The 19,450-nt window shown below is 35.2% G+C and overlaps 1 protein-coding gene across 5 annotated transcripts in view; it reads left to right on the forward strand.

The window, feature by feature from the left end:
* LOC150077751 (cell adhesion molecule Dscam1-like) overlaps positions 1-19,450 on the forward strand; it is a 351,950-nt gene that overhangs the window by 251,832 nt on the left and 80,668 nt on the right. For all 5 annotated transcript variants that reach the window (XM_090385498.1, XM_090385494.1, XM_090385495.1 and 2 more), the window contains exons 17-20: positions 1,231-1,301; positions 8,503-8,749; positions 10,938-11,033; positions 16,877-17,062. In XM_090385498.1, coding sequence (XP_090241624.1) covers positions 1,231-1,301; positions 8,503-8,749; positions 10,938-11,033; positions 16,877-17,062 — 600 coding nt within the window. The remainder of the gene's footprint in view (positions 1-1,230; positions 1,302-8,502; positions 8,750-10,937; positions 11,034-16,876; positions 17,063-19,450) is intronic.

Raw genomic sequence — 19,450 nt, forward strand, 5'->3', positions numbered from 1 at the left:
ATAAGAAAATAAATTTGCAATTAAAAAAAAAAAAAACTACAACCATCCTCTAACACTTTATAACAGAAAAAAAATGTCTTTTATCAAAATGGTATCATATCCTTGCATTAATACATTAATTATTTATGAGGTGATAATAACAAAAAAAAACAAAAAGCAAATAAATTTTGCTTTAACTTAGTATAAGAGAATAAAGCCAACACATTTCACAGTTCAATATATCTTGTTCTGTAAATTTAACACAAAAATAAACATTTTCGAGATTATATTGCAGTATCAGTTTTTTAGTTGTTGTTATTTGGTTTTTAGGAGCATTAAGGCCATATTTCTCTGGGAATATGTAGTGGTCATTCCCTGACCTTTCCGCATCCTCTGTATTTGGTGGTCACGGGCTCGAACCCCGGTCTAATCATGAAGCGTGTGCTATGCACTGCTGCTCCTGGATATGGAGGCGCCTCAGTTTTCAGATGATGAATATCAATAGCTATAAAAAATAAAGTTCCTTCAAAGACTTCATTAGGTGAAAATATTATTAAAATATTTCTGAAAGTGAATACTGAGATTTAGAAGAGTGCAATTAATGTAATTGAAAGCAGGAGGAGAAAGTTCACCAAGACTGGTAGAGGAATATCTGGAATAGGGAAGATAAGGAATCTGTAGAACATTTATTCATGAGATTAGTTTGTATATTTTGCTTGTTGAGAAACTTAGAATAATTCATGGGGAGAGCTTTAAACCTCCATCCCAGGTGTAGGTCCCTTCTACAATAAAACAAATAAGCTTTCTGTCATGTGTTTAACTTCTGCATAAAAACTGACTCCCAGTATTTATATGTACTTGGTGTAATACCTTCTTTAAAAACTAAGATTCATATTGTTCCAAATAATTATTGTTTTATTAAATAAATATTTATTAATTATTGTGAATTTCATGTTTACTTCATTGTTTTATGAAATTCAGTTTCACCTTTAATGTATTTTTGATTTAACAAAAATGAAGTAACATTTTATGTTACTTCATTTTTGAAGTATCATGAAGTAATAATAATATAACTGCCTGTTTTATTTTAATTCTGCTATTAGACAGTTTTATCATAATTATGTGATTTCAGTTTTGCATTAAAAGGAAAATAAATTTCCCATTTGTTTGCCTAGTATATCTATATTAGATATACAGACTTAATTAGTTCAGTTTATCTGTTATGATTCCCTCTTTTCTTCTAATTTACAGCTCCTGGTGGACCTCCTCTGGCTGTTGAAGTCCATCCAGCCGGTTCTCAGTCACTGAAGGTTATGTGGAAGGTAGCCAATTTTATTTTGTTTCAGAAAAATTAAACTCATGTCTGAAAACGTATAGCCATTTCAGGAATCAGTTTTCTAATGTTGTGCATGCCCATAGATAGTTTTTTGTTGAATTTGAAAGTTTGTAAAAAGATGAAAACTACATACATACAGTAAATGCTTTGTAGGAGTAGTAATAGTGGCAAATAATGCAAGAAAGCAAGCTTATACAGCATCAATCAACACTTCAGATTTCACTTGCCCATCCCCTCTAAGTTTATCTAGTTATTCAAAATGTCCACCCCTACAACATCAGATGGGAGTTTGTTTTAACAATCAACCTCTCTAACTGAAGGCAAATTTCTGCATATCCAACCTGCAACTAACCTTCTTCAATTTGAATTTATGTCCTCTCATGTGTATAGTCTGAGCAACAGGAAGGATTTCATCAGCATTGAGCTTACTCATTCCATTCTATTAAATACCTCAATCAGATTTTCTCACAGGTGCCTAGTCTCCAGACACTACAATTTGCAAAATTGTACCCATTCATGTCCAACAGATCCATGTCCTTCCTAAAATGAAGCTTCCTAACCATTACCTCATACAATGGGTAATCACCTCGTTATCCTTGCTGGCAAAATTCCTCTATTTAATTGACAAAACCCAATGAGCTATCCTGTCTGCACTGTTTAAAGAACTTCATGTCCGACTGCATGATTATCCCCAGGTCCTTTTTCATTCTCCACCACCCTGAATGTGGTACTGCACAGCTGGTATGTTGATCTGGGATTACTGCTCCCCATGAAATACCTTACATTTGCCAATATTAAATTTCAGTTGCCACTTCTCAGCCAATCCGCCTGATTTGCTTACATCCTGTTGCAGAAGCACACCCTGATTACTATGTTTAACTGCTCTGCCAATTTTTGTGTCATATGCAAACTACGATATTACACCTCCTTCAAAATCATTAATAAATATAGAAAACAAAGTCCCCACATTGAACCCTAGGGGACTGAACTAATAACATTTATCCAAGAAGTGGACTAATGTTAGTGCAGTGCCCATTGATAATCCCTCTCTGTCATCTTCTGCTCAAACATCCATTTATCCACAGCAGCAACTTGCCCTTAATTTTTATTTAATAATGCAAATTATTAAATACAAATATTATAATATTTTGCAATTTTTTCTGATTTTTGAATCAACAACCCCACATTAGTTAAAATGGCATTATGATTGTTTTTTTTTTAATGAAAATAATTGATTTAAAATTACTGCTTAATTTAGGATCCATTATTCCCTATTTAAATTTTCATCTTTTTTAATTAGCTGTTCACTACTTTCTAATAGAATCACTTTTTCATTTTTAATCCCCTACATATATTTGTGTATTAGTAGATTCAATTTCAAATTCTGTACATAAATACCAGAGAATTTTTTTTTTGTTTTATTTCGTTTTACATAAGCCCCACAACATCTCAACATTTCCATGAGTAAAATAAGTATTTTCAAGGCTACCATGTAATTTGAACAGTACTAAAAGCTTCTACTAGAATATCATTGACTATGGTTACTAATAGACAAACCAACCCAATGAGCATGATGAGGATTAATAGTTTCTAAGGGCAGTGGAATGAAGATAGTCTAGACAGAAGAGTGGAGAGAAATAGAAAGATATTAAGGAGGGAGTAAGGATAAGATGAGATTAGTTAGACAAAAATAGTGAAAGAGAAAGATAAAAAAAATAGAAATAAGAGAGCTACATAAAAGGAGAACAATAGAAGATTGGTCGAAAAAGGGCGGGTGAGAAGAGAGCGAAAGTAAAGGAATGAAAGAGGGAATAATAAAAAATAAGTAAGACAAAAATAGTGAAAAAATAACAAGAGAGACAGATGAGCGAAGAAAGGGAAAAGATTAGTTCAGAACTCATTATGTAGAAAAACAGTAAAAAGGTAGAAAAGTGGGAGTGAGAATAGGAAGAGATTAGTAAGAAAACAACAGTGAAAGAGAAAGATAATAGGAAAAGGGATGTAATTAGTGAAGAGTAGTTATCAGGAGGGAGTATGAAAAATAGAAGGAAGGTAAAGAGGTATAACATGAAGATGACAAGAGAATAGATGGAATGAACATGGCATGTGGTACATGTAACATATAAAAAAGGTGTGAGTGTGTGTATATATATATATATATATATATATATATATAAGGGTCAGCCATAAATTTAAATGTGGTGTAGCATTAAATATGTATATGTATATTTATAATTCCTGCAATATATACATGCCCTATCCAACCACCTACATATGTAAAATAATCTTTATTTACGAGAAAGCTAATCATGTGTGCTTGAAACACATTTAGTGTATGACAGCCTCTAGTCTCCATGGAACACTTTCTTCAAGTAAATGTCCTTCAATATTTATTCTGCCATTTTTCCTTCAAAGCAGTGACCAATTCAGCCCCGTTTTGGATAGTCTTTACTCACATGCACCCAGCAATCCAATTCATCCCAGATGTTCTCTGTTGATTGAGGTCAGGGCTCTAGGCTGGCCAGTTTAACTTTTCAACACTTACGTCCTCAAACCAGTGCAAGCAGTGCAACATGGAGTGTTGTTCTGCTGATACAGGTATGTGCTGTCCTCGACATGCTGTCACAATGTAGGTAATATATTATTATCTAGGACCTTTAGACAGACTTCAGCATTCATGATTTTGTCCAAAACAACCAATGGTCCTATGCAAAACTGAGAAACAGTCCCAGACCATCATGTTGCCTCCATAAAACTTCATTGTTGGGATGATATAATTCAGCAGTTAGCTTTCTCTGGGTATCCACCACACCTAGGCACAACTGTGAGTGGTAGGCCATGTACCATGGCTCATAATTCCAAAGTACAGCTTTGTTGGGCTACAGTCCAAGAATAACAGGCCTTACACCAAGCTAGATGGCATCTGGCAATAATTAGGGTGAGTATTGGCTTGTAGACAACTGTACAACCATAATAACTCATATCATGCAGTGTCCTGTTCACTGTATTGGTGCTGAGATGGGTTCCAATCACCTCACTGAGAGCCTGTGCTTGCTATAACAATGTTGACCTGCATTCTGAGTATACAGTTCTTTGCAGGGCTCTCTTGTGTGTTTTGTCAGCTTTGGAGGGTTTCAGGGTTGTTTTGTGATGTTTTATCACCAGTCTCCTTCCATTTGCAGGTCATATCACCAACCATTGACCTAGAGATCATTGGTGCTATCAAAATGTCACCTAGAGACCAGGCGCCTCCGTAGCTAGGTGGGAAGGAGCAGCAGTGCGTAGCACACGCTTCTTGATTAGACCGGGGTTCGAGCCCGTCACCACCAAATACGGAGAATGCGGAAAGGTCAGGGAATGACCACCACATATCCCGGAGCAATATGGCCTTAGATGCTAATGCTCCTAAAAACCAAATAACAAACAACCTAGAGACCAAATGCTTATGTTATGTCTAATACTATTATCATTCTGTGCTTGAAGTCTATTAACTCTGTTTATTGCAATACCTTGCTTTCACAATCGTACTACTGTCTCCTCAAAGGCTTATGAGCATTCTATTTAGGAGTTTCAACCAGTCGACCCAGAGAGAGAAAGAGATGGAAAATTTTATGTCAGAGAAAGCTGCACATAGTGTCAATTAAAACAATAAATTGGAATTTTAGTAACAAAGGGATTAAGTTGCATTGGATTACTTTGTCCTAAAAGTTGTTGTTCTTGGACAAGAGAGCAGAAGCAATCCATTTAGATTCTGGAATCCCAGTAGAAAGGTTATTGTCCCTTTAGACATATTTCCTGCATCTGCTGATGGCTTTACATGGTGAGTTTACAGAAGGAATGACTTTGGCTCCAAAAAATTTTACAGAACATCACAGTCTGAAGAAAATTTGCTGAGAAATACCATAGTTTTGCCACCTTGAAAGCCTTGCAGCTCAGATCAGAAAGCATAATTTTTTTTTCAGGGAATGCAGTGATTAAATTAAAAAAGAGTTAAACTTTAGAAAAGTAGTATATCCTGAATCTTTAATGCACAGAGTTTGTAGACACTGAGTGATCTATTCTAGTGGACACTATTTAACTACACTCAAGAAGATGTTTCATTTCTATCTTCTGCACTAATAAAAAAAATTGAAAATCAAACAAAACAGTATGGTATGAGTGGCCAAATAAAAAAGTAAGTGCTTTATGCAGTAATAATGGCAAAGGTTGACAGAAAAGGTTGGTATGAATATTTAACTTATGATAGTCCCAACATCAGTATCTTAAATATTATGCTTTGTTAAAATTGTATTGTTATTAGCATTAGCATTAGTAGAGGCATTTGATGCAAGAAAGCAAGCTTATGCAGCATCAGCCAAAAAACAAAAAAAAAAAAAAAAACCCCACTTCCACTTCACCCCTCTGTTCGTTCAAAATACCTGTCCAGCTGAGCCTTAAACTTATTTAGGCTATCAACCTCCACCACAAGGGATGGAAGTCTGTTCCACCAACCAACCACCCGCTGGCTAAAGGCAAATTTCCGCACGTCTATCCTACATCTGTCTTTCCTCAATTTGAATTTATGCCCTCTCAGGTGATTTTTTGAGCTAGAGGAAGAATCCCATCAGCATTGAGCATGCTTAAACCATTCAAGGCTTTATACACCTCTATCAGATCACCTCGCTGGTGCCTAGTCTCCAGACACTGTAATTTGCAAAACTTAAGCCTTTCTTCGTAAGAGCACCCCTTTGTTCCATTCACTAATCTTGTTGCCCTTCTCTGTACTCGTTCCAGCAGCTCTACATCCTTCTTGAAATGAGGCCTCCAGACCTGTATACAGTACTCTAGGTGTGGCCTGACCATCGCCTTATACAATGGAATAATCACCTCCTTATCCCTGCTGGAAAAATTCCTGTATATCATTGACAATACTCCATGAGCTACTCTTGCAGCCCGTCTGCACTGCTCAGAGAACTTCATATCTGCCTGTACAACCACCCCCAAGTCCCTTTCATTCTCTACCACTGTCAGTGTAGTACCACAGAGTTGATACGTTGCTCTGGGGTTGCTGTTTCCCATGTGTAGTACTTTACATTTGTCAATGTTAAACTTCATTTGCCACCTCTCAGCCCATCTGCTCAACCTTTCCAGATCCTGTTGCAGCAGCATAGTGTCAGTAGTGTCCTTGACAACCCTGCCAACCTTTGTATCGTCTGCAAACTTGGACATTAAGCCCGATATACCATCATCAATATCATTTATAAATACAGAAAACAATAATGGACCCAACACTGAGCCCTGAGGGACTCCACTAATAACATGATGTTAATGTTTGAAACTCACTTATTTTAAATGCTCATTTTTGATTGCAATAATATTCATCTTTATGAAAATAAACTCAACAAATTATAATAATCATAATTCTTAAGTGTTAATAAAAGTTTAATTATTGTCATTGTTTTAAAGTATATATATATATATATATACAGGCATACCTCGAATAACGAATAGGATGCGTTCCACGAAATTACTTCGTTAAGCGAAACTTCGTTTTCAGAGGTAAAAATACTATGGCCAGAATAGGGATACGTTCCTACGTAAAGAAAATGAAAAGCTTTTTTTCGAACAAAGAAAAGTTTTATTAAATAAACAGTCAACTTACATACAAAGTGAAATCACATTTTAAAATATGAGTCTAAAGTTGATTGCTTATGCTTTTTTTCTCTTTCATTTAACAATTGCCTATACGGAGTTATTGCGTTTAACACTGATCGCTTAACAATAAAACTTCTTCCTAAATCAGGATCATTTTCACTAAAAAAATTTAAAACGTTTTCAATGTCATTTAAGCACCTTTTTAAATCTTTGGTTGTTAACACTTTTTCGGCAGGAACTTCTTTAACTTCGTCTTCATTATCTTTGTCTTCGTTGCTAACAAGGTTTTCTAAATCTTCCACTGAAAAACCGTCATCTTCTGCATTCAATAAATTTCTAACATCCTCTTCATCGACATTTTCGAAACATATTGATTGAGCCATCTGGATAACTTCATTTCTAATTTCTTGGATGTTATTTTCTTCTTCTAGTACAACTTTTGGCCATATTTTGCGCCAAACTCCATTTAAGCATTTCTTAGTGACTTCTTTCCAAGAACTATCAATGTTTTCAATGGTGTAGTTTTTCCAAAAAGTTTTAACTGTCATTTCCTCTTTATCCTCTAGTTCAGTTAAATTGCTTAATGTTCGACGCAGATAATAAGCTTTAAATGATGTTATTACTCCCTGATCCAATGGTTGAATCAGGGAAGTTGTGTTTGCTGGAAGAAACACAACTTTGACAGGAATGCATGTGTCCAACGTGTTAAGATCAGTAGGATGTCCCGGAGCATTGTCTAACAACAAAAGAGCTTTTTCTTCAAAGTTGTTTTTTTGACAATACCGTTTTACTTCAGGACAAAAGTGGTTAACAAACCAATCAGTAAATAACTCCGTGGTAACCCACGCTTTTCTATTTGCTTTCCATATTACAAAGGTAAATTCATTTTTATGTTACCTTTTAACGCCCTCGGATTTTCTGAATGGTAAATTAATAACAATTTTAATTTATAATCGCCAGAGGCATTTGATCCAAAGAGTAACGTTAAACGGTCTTTGGCTGCTTTGAACCCAGCAGCTGATTTTTCTTCAATAGAAATGAAGCTTTTTGTTGGTAGCCGTTTCCAGAACAAACCGCTTTCGTCAACATTGAACACCAAATTTGGTGGAAAATTTTCACGTTCAATTATTTCCTTTAGTTTTTCTGGAAACTTCTGTTAATTTTACACTATGAATCCTGGCCCGTTTTTTTAAATTTCTCGAACCAACCACGAGAAGCCCCAAATGTTTCCGTAATTTATTCAGTTTGTTTAGATTTCAGGTGATTAAACTGGAATATTTTTTTTATGTTAAATGGGGCTTGAAATTGCGGACTTCGTTATATCGAAGCTTCGTTATCAGAGGTAACGTTAACCGAGGTATGCCTGTATAGTTACATAATTCACATTTCTTTTATTTAAAGTTATTTGAAATTATATAAAAAATCTTTCTTCTGAATCTTTGAAAAGTTAAAAAAAATTAAGACTAAATGATTTTCTTATCTTGCACCATAAATGCATACCTTTGCATATGTTAATGGCTGTAAGAGGTCAAATAGTTTGTTTAAATATGCAGCCTCCCAGAAAGGAAGTTCAGCATGGAGCTATCCAAGGTTATTATGTTGGTTATAAAGTAGCAGAAGCATTGGATCCATATCAGTATAAAAATGTGGAGACTTTAGAAACCTCAGAGGATGAACATCAGATGAGTTATCTTACCAACCTGAAGCGTAACACCAAATATAGTGTTATTGTACAAGCTTATAACAATGCTGGGGCAGGACCACGATCAGATGAGGTGCTCACCACAACTCTAGAAGCTTGTAAGTATGATCATTCAGTTACCAGTATATTTACAAAGTGATATAAATGCATATTACTGAAAGCATAGTAACTAAATGCAGTGAAAAGAAAATAATATCTCCACAGTTGTAAAATAATTTTATGAGGTGTAGGATAGCAAAACAGATTTGCATCTGTTTTGCTATCCAAATCTGTACATATGACAGCTGCTGATACTAAAATGATCATTGCCAGTAATGCTGGAAGTATTTTTAAGGGAGTTAAATATAACAGAACCCTCTACATCCACCGAAAAAAACAAGCATGATACTAATGCGCAATAAAATTTTGTAACACAATTCTTTTGGACTTACTTCCATTTTCATCAGCTTATAGTTTCTAAAAGGGCATAAAAGCAAAAGGGTTGTGCAGAAAAGATTTCATAATGTAGCATTTTGAAATGTATCCTTTTTAAATGGGTAAGAGTGATATTGTAATATAAGAGTAAGGCTATATATATTACCATCTTTGATTACATCTACAAATTTTGCATCTGTTTTTCTCTCCTACAGCTAATCAAGCATCTTTTATAACCAAGTGTATGTGTTTTAAGTGGCTGTTGGCATGTATTTTAAAATCACTGATTAGGCAACAGTAGACTGAGCAAACCACTGCTTTATGCTTCCTTATTAGCATTAGCATTAGTTGAGGCATATGATACAAGAAAGCAAGTTTATATAGCAGGAGTGGCCAACTTAATTTGTGATGTGATCTACTTTTTTCCTTCAAAACGTGCCGCGATCTACCATCTCAAAAATTTCATTGCACAAGGTGCACAAATCGAGGTATGACTGTATATTAAAATTCGTCACGATCGACCGAAATTAAATCTGCGATCAACTGGTAGATCTCGATTGACTCGTTGGCCACCCCTGTTATATAGCATCAGCCAAAAAAAAAAAAAAAAAAACCTTTCCATTTCACCCATACGGTAGTTCAGCCTTAAATTTATTTAAGCTATCAACTTCCACAACAACAGATGGAAGTTTATTCCAGCAATCAACTACCCGCTGGTTGAAGGCAAATTTCCACACATCTATTCTACAACTGCCTTTCCTCAATTTGAATCTATGCCCCCTCAGGTTCTTAATCTGAGCAAATGGAAGAATCTCGTCAGCATTGAGCCTGCTCAAACCATTCAAGACCTTATACACCTCGATCAGATACCTCGCAGGTGCATAGTCTGCAGATGCTGCAACTTGCAGAACTTAAGCCTTTCTTCATAATGCACCCCTTTGTTCCTCTCACCAATCAAAGCACTTATAGCACTTATCAGCTGTCAGCCTCTCATGGTCAATTCAGTAAATCTTGAATTGGAGTCAAATAAATTTATAGTGAATGACCTACTAAGAGAGCTATATAATCATTGTTCTGTTTGTTTCTCTATAATTAATTCTCTTAGTTTTTCATTTCTAGTTATGATATATATATATTTTTTTTATTACAATCTCATTGCTGAACTTTTAGTTCTAAAATGTGATATATGTATAGTTACATCTAAACTCATACTCAGTAGCTTTTTTGTAATTTTATTTTTTTAGGTTGCAATGTTTCCAATTTAATTCATGAGCTGAATATCAGTGTTACTATAGTTACATTATGTTGGCCATTGCAAATGTAGATAAGTGATGATGGGGGAAAATGTAAGAGATGGTGCCTTGGGATTGGAATCATGATATGATTTTTCTTTTCTTGGTTAAGAAAATATTAATTTTAGTAGAGAAAAGATTGAAGGTGGGATATAAATATATTAGTAAGAAAGGAAGAAAAGTTGACATTACTAAAATCCAGTAATGTTTAGAGTTAGGTTTTTAATTTCTAGTAAATGACAATAAATACAATTACTGTGTCAACACATCCACTAAAACTGCATGCAGTCCCTCTTTCACACATACATCTGTGCATATTCAAGAATTCTTCTCCATATATGAAATTTGCTCTTCCTATAAGATTTTTCAGCTCTTAGACCAATTTAAAGTCTTTTTCCTAACCATTTACCATAATTCTATACATCAAGGTTTAAAGAAATTAAGTCCAGAATTGTGTGGTTAAAAATATGGTTTTACCATATTTTATTATTAACTTAATAAACATATTAATTTTGGTAGAGAAAAAAGTTTTAAATAATTTTATTAAAGACATGTTTTTTTTTTTTTTTTTTAAATTTAGCTCCTCCTACCTCTCCAGCCCTTTCTGTGACATCAACAACATTTAATTCTGTTACTGTTCAGTGGGATACAAATCAAGGAGACACCTCTGTAAAAGGTAATAGAAAGTTTCACTCAATTCAAGAGTTATAAATTGTTTCATATAAAATTATAGTTAAATACTTGATAAATAAATCCTCAAAAGGATAATTTGTCTTTTTTGCATCTTATGTAATGTATCTCTGTTAGCTTTTATTCTAAGCTGTGAGTTGGAACTAGATTGTTGTATTTATATAAGCACAAAGGACATATACCATATATTATTTTATTGCCATCTATTCCAGTTCAAGAGCCATACAAGAGAAAAGAAACGTTTTTATGTTTGGAGATTTTTATTTATTCCTGTTTATTTTATTTTATTTTTTTTTTATTTATTAATTATTATTATTTAGTTATTTATTTTATTTATTTTTATTATTTTATTATTTTTTTTTGTTTTTATCATTGTTTTGTTCGGATTTTTTTTTTTTTTTTTTTGGCTGGTGCAGCATAAGCCATAGGCTTTCTTGCACCATGCGGCCGTTACTAATACTAATTTAATTGCTTGAGTTTTTATGTATTTTATTTGTATTCTAACAATGTTCTGAAACATTCATCAGCATTAAAATTTAAAAGCAATGGTTACAATTTAAGACAGACAGAGCTAACAACATTCATCTTTTTTATTATAAAATTATTGTAGCATGCCCTGCTTGGAGACATTTAGCTTTCAAAGTTCTGAATGAATTTCAGAGGAATAAACATAATGCAGATTATATAATGAAAACAATAAAAAGATCATATAATAAAATATGATTTTGTTATATTACGTAGTGAACATTTTAATATAACCTAATAGAGATGACAAGAAGCATCTCTGTTAAAGACAGTTTGAATTTTACAAACTAATACTAATACAAACTAATGCAGATTATATAATGAAAACAATAAAAAGATCATATAATAAAATATGATTTTGTTATATTACGTAGTGAACATTTTAATATAACCTAATAGAGATGACAAGAAGCATCTCTGTTAAAGACAGTTTGAATTTTACAAACATCTGAAAAGTCATTTTTTGGAGTGTGATCAGAAGTTTAGACAAAGCTGAAAGGGCTTCCTGAGGAATATTTTTAATCAGGATGATTGAGACAATGCATAGAGAGGCTTAGTTTTTTAAGATGATCATCTTAGCCAGACTTTGTTACTACAACAACATACTGAAATCACTGAGTTAATGAAAGCATCATGTGTTCAGCTCTCAGGGCTGAACACATGATGGCCGGCTTAAGGCATGATTGAGTGGTTCCCTCGAACAGGGTGCCAAAATTTAGGGGGCACAATATTCTCTGAAAATTCACTGATTTGCTGTAAATTTCAAGTCAGAGGGAGAGAGCGCACCAAACAAATCTCGCACAAGGCGCTGATAGACCTGGAGCCACTTCTGTCAGTTCTTAATGCTTTTTGATGGTTAAGACAAATTTTTGAGCAATTTTCTGGTTACTTTCTGAGTTAGCTGGTCACAGGTTGTGAGTATAAGGCTTTCTCTCTAGGATTGCTCAGTTTTCCCCTCACAAAGAGAGGAACCAACCTCCATGTATAAAAATATGTATACATGGTTACTGACAAAAACATATTGAGTAGGACATTTTCACAGCTTATCTGATGTCAGAAAGAACATTTTTAACTCTACAATTATTGGCAGACCAAAGAAAGTCAGGGAAAAAGAATAATGTTCAGCAAATAAGGAGAAGTAAGTGTTAGCATATTTCATGTAAATGAAATTTGTAAAAAAATAATTAGATAAATGAATGACAGTGGAACCCGTTTAACAAGATCTCTACTTAAACGATTCTCTTGTCTAAATTTATTTTGGTAATTTTATAACCAACATTTTGAAAGCATAATATTTTTATGCTTTCAAAGCACAATATCTACATGCTGAAAATTTCCTATGGATGTTAGATAATGCATATTCTATTCTAGTCTTGTAATCAAAGATCAATATTAGGGAGAAAAAAGTTTTGTAAGAAGGAAACACGGAGTAAAATATATTTAGTTTATTATTATATCTGTAGTAAGTTTATAGACACTAACTCGCAATCCATGTACCTTTCTTACAGTTAACTAATCAGATTTTCACTTCATGTGGAGTTAGCATTTCTTTCACACAATACTTTCTTAAGTTTCTAAATAATTCTTTCTTTCAGTATAGTAAAACAGTTTTCTCTGTAGTGAAAGAGATCTCTAATATGGGGAAATTTCTCCTTTGCAATAAGTTGCCATGGTATTGCACCACTTCAGCCACTTAATTATTAATCAGTGACACAGAAGCTTGTTTACTTGATTACAGAGCACTCTCCACCATCACAATGGATTTATGAATTTCTTCAGAATTACACTACCTTAAACAACACCACTGATGGAGGGAAGTGCTGTTTTAAGTATTAGTATTAGGATAGCTAACTAATTCAAGGAAGCAGTTAGCTATTCTAATAGACTTTTTCTATATCGGCCAAAAAAAAAATATGCCAAACACTAGTACTTTTTACATTGTCAAAGAGTGAAAATACAATTTCACTTTGAACTTTTCAAGGCTCTCCACCTTTGCAGAGTAATTTATTTAAGTAATTTATTTAAGTGATATTTAAGTGATCTAGGGCACACTGTCCAAAAATAAACTTCACGAGATTCAACCATGTGTTACTTCCTTTAATCTTATATAAAACATAAAATTTTATATTTTACCCCTAACTGGTTTTTGTCTCTAGCAGTGAGAATATTGCTGATCCCCTTCAGGACTTCATACATCCCAATAAAATCTTTCCTAAGATATATAGTTGCCAAGCTTTGCAGTCTGCACCTTCTACGGCATGTGGATATTGATTAGCACTGCTTGATAGTCTGGTCACCTTTCTTTGAACTGAGAAGTAGGGTAAGCAACTTACTGTGAAGATGGTGAGTGCACTGTACAAGAGATTCCATTTACAGAAAAAAGTTTTGCATTCTCTTTTCTTAAACAAACATTGGTTTATTCATTTGAAGTAATGTAATGACAAATACCATGCAAATGGAGCTTGCTGCATATGAGAGAGCTGTGTCATTTACAGAAAAAGCTTTTGATTACTTTTTATTTTTGAATAATAGGCTTCTGTTAGCTTAACTTAAGTGACTGGGAAAAAAACTGTGATTGTAATCTTTTAGTAAATGCCTCTGATTTGGTACTCTTGAGTGAGAAACTGGGTGCCTTATCATTCGGGTGAACTGCTCTGCCAGGTGCTTGTGTGTATAAGTGAGCTTCTTGTACCAGTAGTTGTGGACATTATCTATTCCTTGAGTTTGTGAGTTATGAGAGTTCTCCATCGTCTATTTTACTTCTTCTTCTCGAATCTCCCACCCTCTCATTTCTTGTATGTCCTTGGTTTTCTTGCCTTCTAGTTTTATTCAGGGGGCTCGGCTGTTATGTCTTACTTCCCTGCTCCATATGTTTCCCCAGAACTCCTCAATTGTCTTCTGCTTGGGTGGTCCATTCCCTTCTTTCCCATCTCCTCTGAGACTCCTGTAGAAGCCCCTTTGGTCCTCATTGAAGATTCAGTTGTTTAATTTCCTCTGGGAGCTCTCTTTGTATCAGCGTAGTCTCTTGCTGAGTGCAAGGAAGCTCTGCTTCAATGTGTCCAAGTACTCTCCTATTCTCTGATTTTTTTTTGTCTCGTGTTTGCTGTGGACACTGTCTCTCTTGAGGATGCTCTTCACTTTTCCAATTAATTTCTTACTCCTATTGCCCCATTGGTACTGGGTAAATTGGCCTATCTTGATTCTTAATTCTTCAATCTTCTGCTGCTAGTCCCTCATTTCTCTTCCATTAGTCCTCGTGTCTGCTACCACAGCACAATACACGGTTGTGTGGATGGCCTCCAGTGTTGCACCATTGCTGTCGTGGTAATGTGGTATTATGTGCTGATTGAAGTAGTCTGTGACTCTCCACAAAGTTCTATTTGGCCTCTGCTTCTGTATCACGAGTTTTTGTGCAGTCCATTCAAATTCTGTTAGGGCCTCCTTCCACTCGTCCTCTATTCTCGATATCATGACGCCATCTGTTTCCACTTCAGCTGCTGTGGGTTGTATTTCTTCTTGCTCTTCCTCCTCTGGTTTGGTGGTGGTATGTTTTTCCACCTCTCGTTCCATATTCTTTATCCTTTGTACTTGATCGCTCACATCCTGCTTGATTTTTTCCAAGATTGCAGGAGCTATCAGGTTCTTTGTGATGATGGTCCTTCTCTGGTCCACTATTCACTGTTCGGTGACCTGAATATCTGGGAATCATTCCAGCCACTTGGTATGTAGTCTCACCCTGTAAGTGTTCATATCGGTCTCCAGCTTCGTTATTTCATAGTATGCTTACATGATGTATGTATTCATTTCGATCCTCCACTTCATGCATTGGCATTTTCTCCCTTCCTGGGTGGTCACTAGCATAGTTGCACAGGAAGCACTTCCAGTTGGTGGGGCTGGATGGTCTTGCCCTTCTCTTATGGTAGCCATACGGGGGGAGAGTGCCACTGTCTTCCTCGGGAGACTGTCTCTGACTTTTCGAACCAACCTCTCTGCCTAAGTCCTGAATGTGAGTGACTTTATCCTGCGCCACACTCAGTGCAGTATGGTTAATATTTCTCTGCAACATCATCCATCTATGGAGGTGGACCTGTTTAGCTTTGGCTTATGTCCAGTGGTAGTTCTTGGGAGTGACGCCAGATGGCACCACATTGGCCTTAACCGCCACTCCGACCTTGGGGTAAGTAGGCCCCTTAGAGAAACTTTCACGATGTTTATTTATTTATTAATTTTTATTACTATTAATTAATTTATTATTATTATTCTAACTTGTTACTATTATTATACCGATCTCCCACCGTGGTATGGCCACATTTGCTTCTGCCAAGGCGGTACTCGAGCCCGGATCCATCAGGCTGGCAGTCCAGTGTCATAACCACTGGGCCATCGTGCCCATCATTATTAGCCATATAGTGCAAGGAAGCCTGATGCTTATGTTGCACCAGCTAAAAAAAATTTTCAAATTACCTGGAGAGAGAGAGAGAGAGAGAGAGAGGGAGAGAGAGAGAGAGAGAGAGAGAAGTAGAAGGAAATCACGAACTAAGAGAAGAATAATAATATCCAGCTCAGGACCATGGGTGCGCCAATCCCATACTCACCAGATGTCAGCCCCTGGGGTTCTATGCCTTAAGGATGGAAGGCAGAGAGTGGCCATAACTGGGCATTGTTCAGAGTGGACAAAGAAATGTATAATTATACCGAGTTGTTAAAAGTTATTCGTTAATTGATTTTTTTTTAGAATGTAAGTAAAGGTTATTTTAATTCTAAGTGTGCTAAAAAACATCTGCAAAGAGGGGTCAGAATGTATGTATCTCTAAATTTTAAAAATCTTAAAGTCAAATTTAAATATTAATTGTTACCCCAGCTTAAATAAACCATTTTAAAATCAGTAAAATGAAGTGATTCCTCTCAAAGTTAGTGTTTATTCATCCCTGCTTAATAATTTATGATTTTCAAGATCTGCATTTTTTATTTATTATTTTTTTTTTTGTAAACAGACACATTTTTTGTCATACTAAATTTTTTATCAGATAAGACTTTCAAAGTGCTATTAACAGGGAAGTTGTCTAGGACCTGAATATATTTTTATTGCAGTCAAAAGTTTCACTAAAATGATATTTATTGTAATTGAATTGGATTTTCAATTAATATAAATCAATAGATTTCATTCAATGCATAAAGATAATGTATTATTTAAAAATAGTATTAATGTACATGTAAAGAGAGTATATTATTCTTACATTAGTTGGGTTTTTACATTTTATCTTTTACTGTTCTCATGAGGCATGTTTTATGTATTTCTTTTAGAATATGTTCTACATTATAAGGCAGAGGGTGGTGAAGGAGAGAAACAGCATCTTAGTACAAGTAGTGGGAAGTATGAGTTAGAAGGACTGCGCTGTGGGACACGCTACAAATTGCATATGACAGCATCAAATAGTTTAGGTACTGGGGAGCCAAGTGAGTCAGTAACTACACGCACGAAAGGAGCAGGTAGGATGGGAGCTAACATCTTTTGCATATCTACTCCATAATACTTTCAATTACTGCAATGTTTAAACTGTTACTGTTATATACAAATAGATGAGGCAGCAGATTAATTATGCATTTCTTTATGTACTTGTTACTGTTCAGTATTGTTGTCAATTAATTTATGAAATAGTTGGAATTTTGATCTTGTTAAAACTGGAGTTTTTTATGCTTCTGAAATCTCTCTCTCTCTCTCTCTGTGTGCGTGTGTGTGTGTGCATTCGTGGAACTTGTGTTACCTTGCTGCTGTTATTTGAATATGCTTCACATCATTGCAATTCACTTCAAATCCCTTTCCTTTATTATTACATACCATCAGTTTATATTTAGCAAATGTATTAACATTTCAACAGAACCAATACCACAGGAAATCTAGTATGATGGTTTTCTATACATGCCTTGAGCAGAACTTAAATCTTCAGCCAGAATATAATTCATTGTTAGAATAATTTCAATCTGATATTGAAGTGGGTAATTTGAATAAATTTAAAAATGGTTTGGGGAATTGAATTGAGTAAATTAATTTTTTTTTTTTTTACTTTTTGTTTTGTTTTCATTTTGCCAATACTAATATGAAGATTGTGCTAATATACTAATAAGATTGTGCAAGGCTCAAGGGGTAGAATTTTTTTCAGCCTGGCCTCTACTTGTTAACAGGAGAGACTGCTTCTACAGGGTACATGAGATACACTTAAATAGAATGGTGCAAGAATGTTTGCTGATGCTATTGAGGCAGTGTTAGGTGGGTCAGAAAACTGCTAGATTGGGGGGATACAAGGACTAATAGATTAACAGTAGCCACTGGCAGAGGTGAAATTGATTCTTGCACTGCTTCTATTGGAATGAGCAGAGGCTGGAAAATAAGCTGCAGGATATTTCAGAGACTGCTGGGAATCATTGTGGTTCAAGTAAACACATGGGTTGTGTTAGGGTAGCTAAGAAAAAGAACAGGTGCATGTATACTTGCGTGTACACCAATGCTAGGAGTTTAGTAAATAAATTTGATGAATTTGAGGTATTGCTCAAAACATCAAAGGCAGATATTGTTGGGATTTCAGAGACATGGTGTCACACAGATATAAGGAATGCAGAACTGGAATTTGGGGAGTACAACGTCTACAGAAAGGATAGACAGGATAGAAAGGGAGGAGGGGTTATGCTATTAGTTAAGAAATACATAAAATCCAAGGAAGTGAAGCCAGTCGACATCACTGGACAGTGCAGTATCGAGTCAGTTTGGTGTGACATAGGCATTGGGAGATCAAAATTGAGAGTAGGAGTGTGCTATAGGCCTAATGACTCTGATGAGTATAATAAGAAACTGTACAGGGAAATAGAGAGGGCCAGTAAATCAGAGAGTCTTATAACAGGGGATTTTAATTTCCCAGATATTGACTGGAATTTGGGGGCTGGTCACACACACACTAGCAAGGCTTTTGTGGATTTATTGGATGATTGTTTTCTACATCAGCATGTTCGGGAGGCAACTAGAGGGAGTAATACTCTTGATTTGATTATCAGTAGTGATTCTTCATGCATTAAGAATCTGCAGATAAATGAACCACTAGGTGGCAGTGATCACAGTGTGCTGAAGTGGGATTTACTCAAAGAGATAACTACCATTAGGGGTAAAGGGAAGGGTTATTGCTTTCGTAAAGGCGACTACGATGGACTGAGACAGTATTTAAATTCTATACAGTGGGACCAACTGATGATGTTACCAACAGCAAATTCAAAATGGGAGGCATTCAAAGAACTTATCTTGGAAGCTACTAGGCTTTACATACCAACTAAGAAATATTGTTCAAGGTTTAGGCCTAAATGGATGTCAGATGAACTAATGAGGCGTATGGCAGAGAAGAAAAATGCATGGGATACATACAAATTAACACGTGACACAGAAGCCTATGATAGATACAAGTTGATCTGTAACCAAGTTACAAAGGAGGTTAGGCAGGCAAAGGCAGATTACGAGAAATATTTGGCAAGGGATGCAAAGAAAAACAGCAAAGAGTTCTTTACTTATGTAAACTCTAGAAGGAAGGGGATGAATCAGATTGGTCCACTTGATATCGATATGTTAGCTGTTGATGATCCTGCTCAGGTAGCTAACAAACTAAATGAATATTTTGCATCGACATTCACACATGAGGAGTTATTCAGCGAGGGGAATGCCAGAGGTGTATTCAACTCTGGCAGTAAGCTAGAGAATCTTGTAATAACTGAGAGTAAAGTGGAGGATAAATTGTTGAAGATAAGCACAATCATTTATAAATGATATTGATGATGGTATATTAAGCTTAATGTCCATGTTTGCAGATGATATGAAGGTTGGCAGGGTTGTCAAGGACA

The sequence above is a fragment of the Mastigoproctus giganteus genome, chromosome 11, assembly GCF_048544385.1.
Source record: "Mastigoproctus giganteus isolate SK-2022 chromosome 11, ASM4854438v1, whole genome shotgun sequence".
NCBI lineage: Eukaryota > Metazoa > Arthropoda > Arachnida > Uropygi > Thelyphonidae > Mastigoproctus > Mastigoproctus giganteus.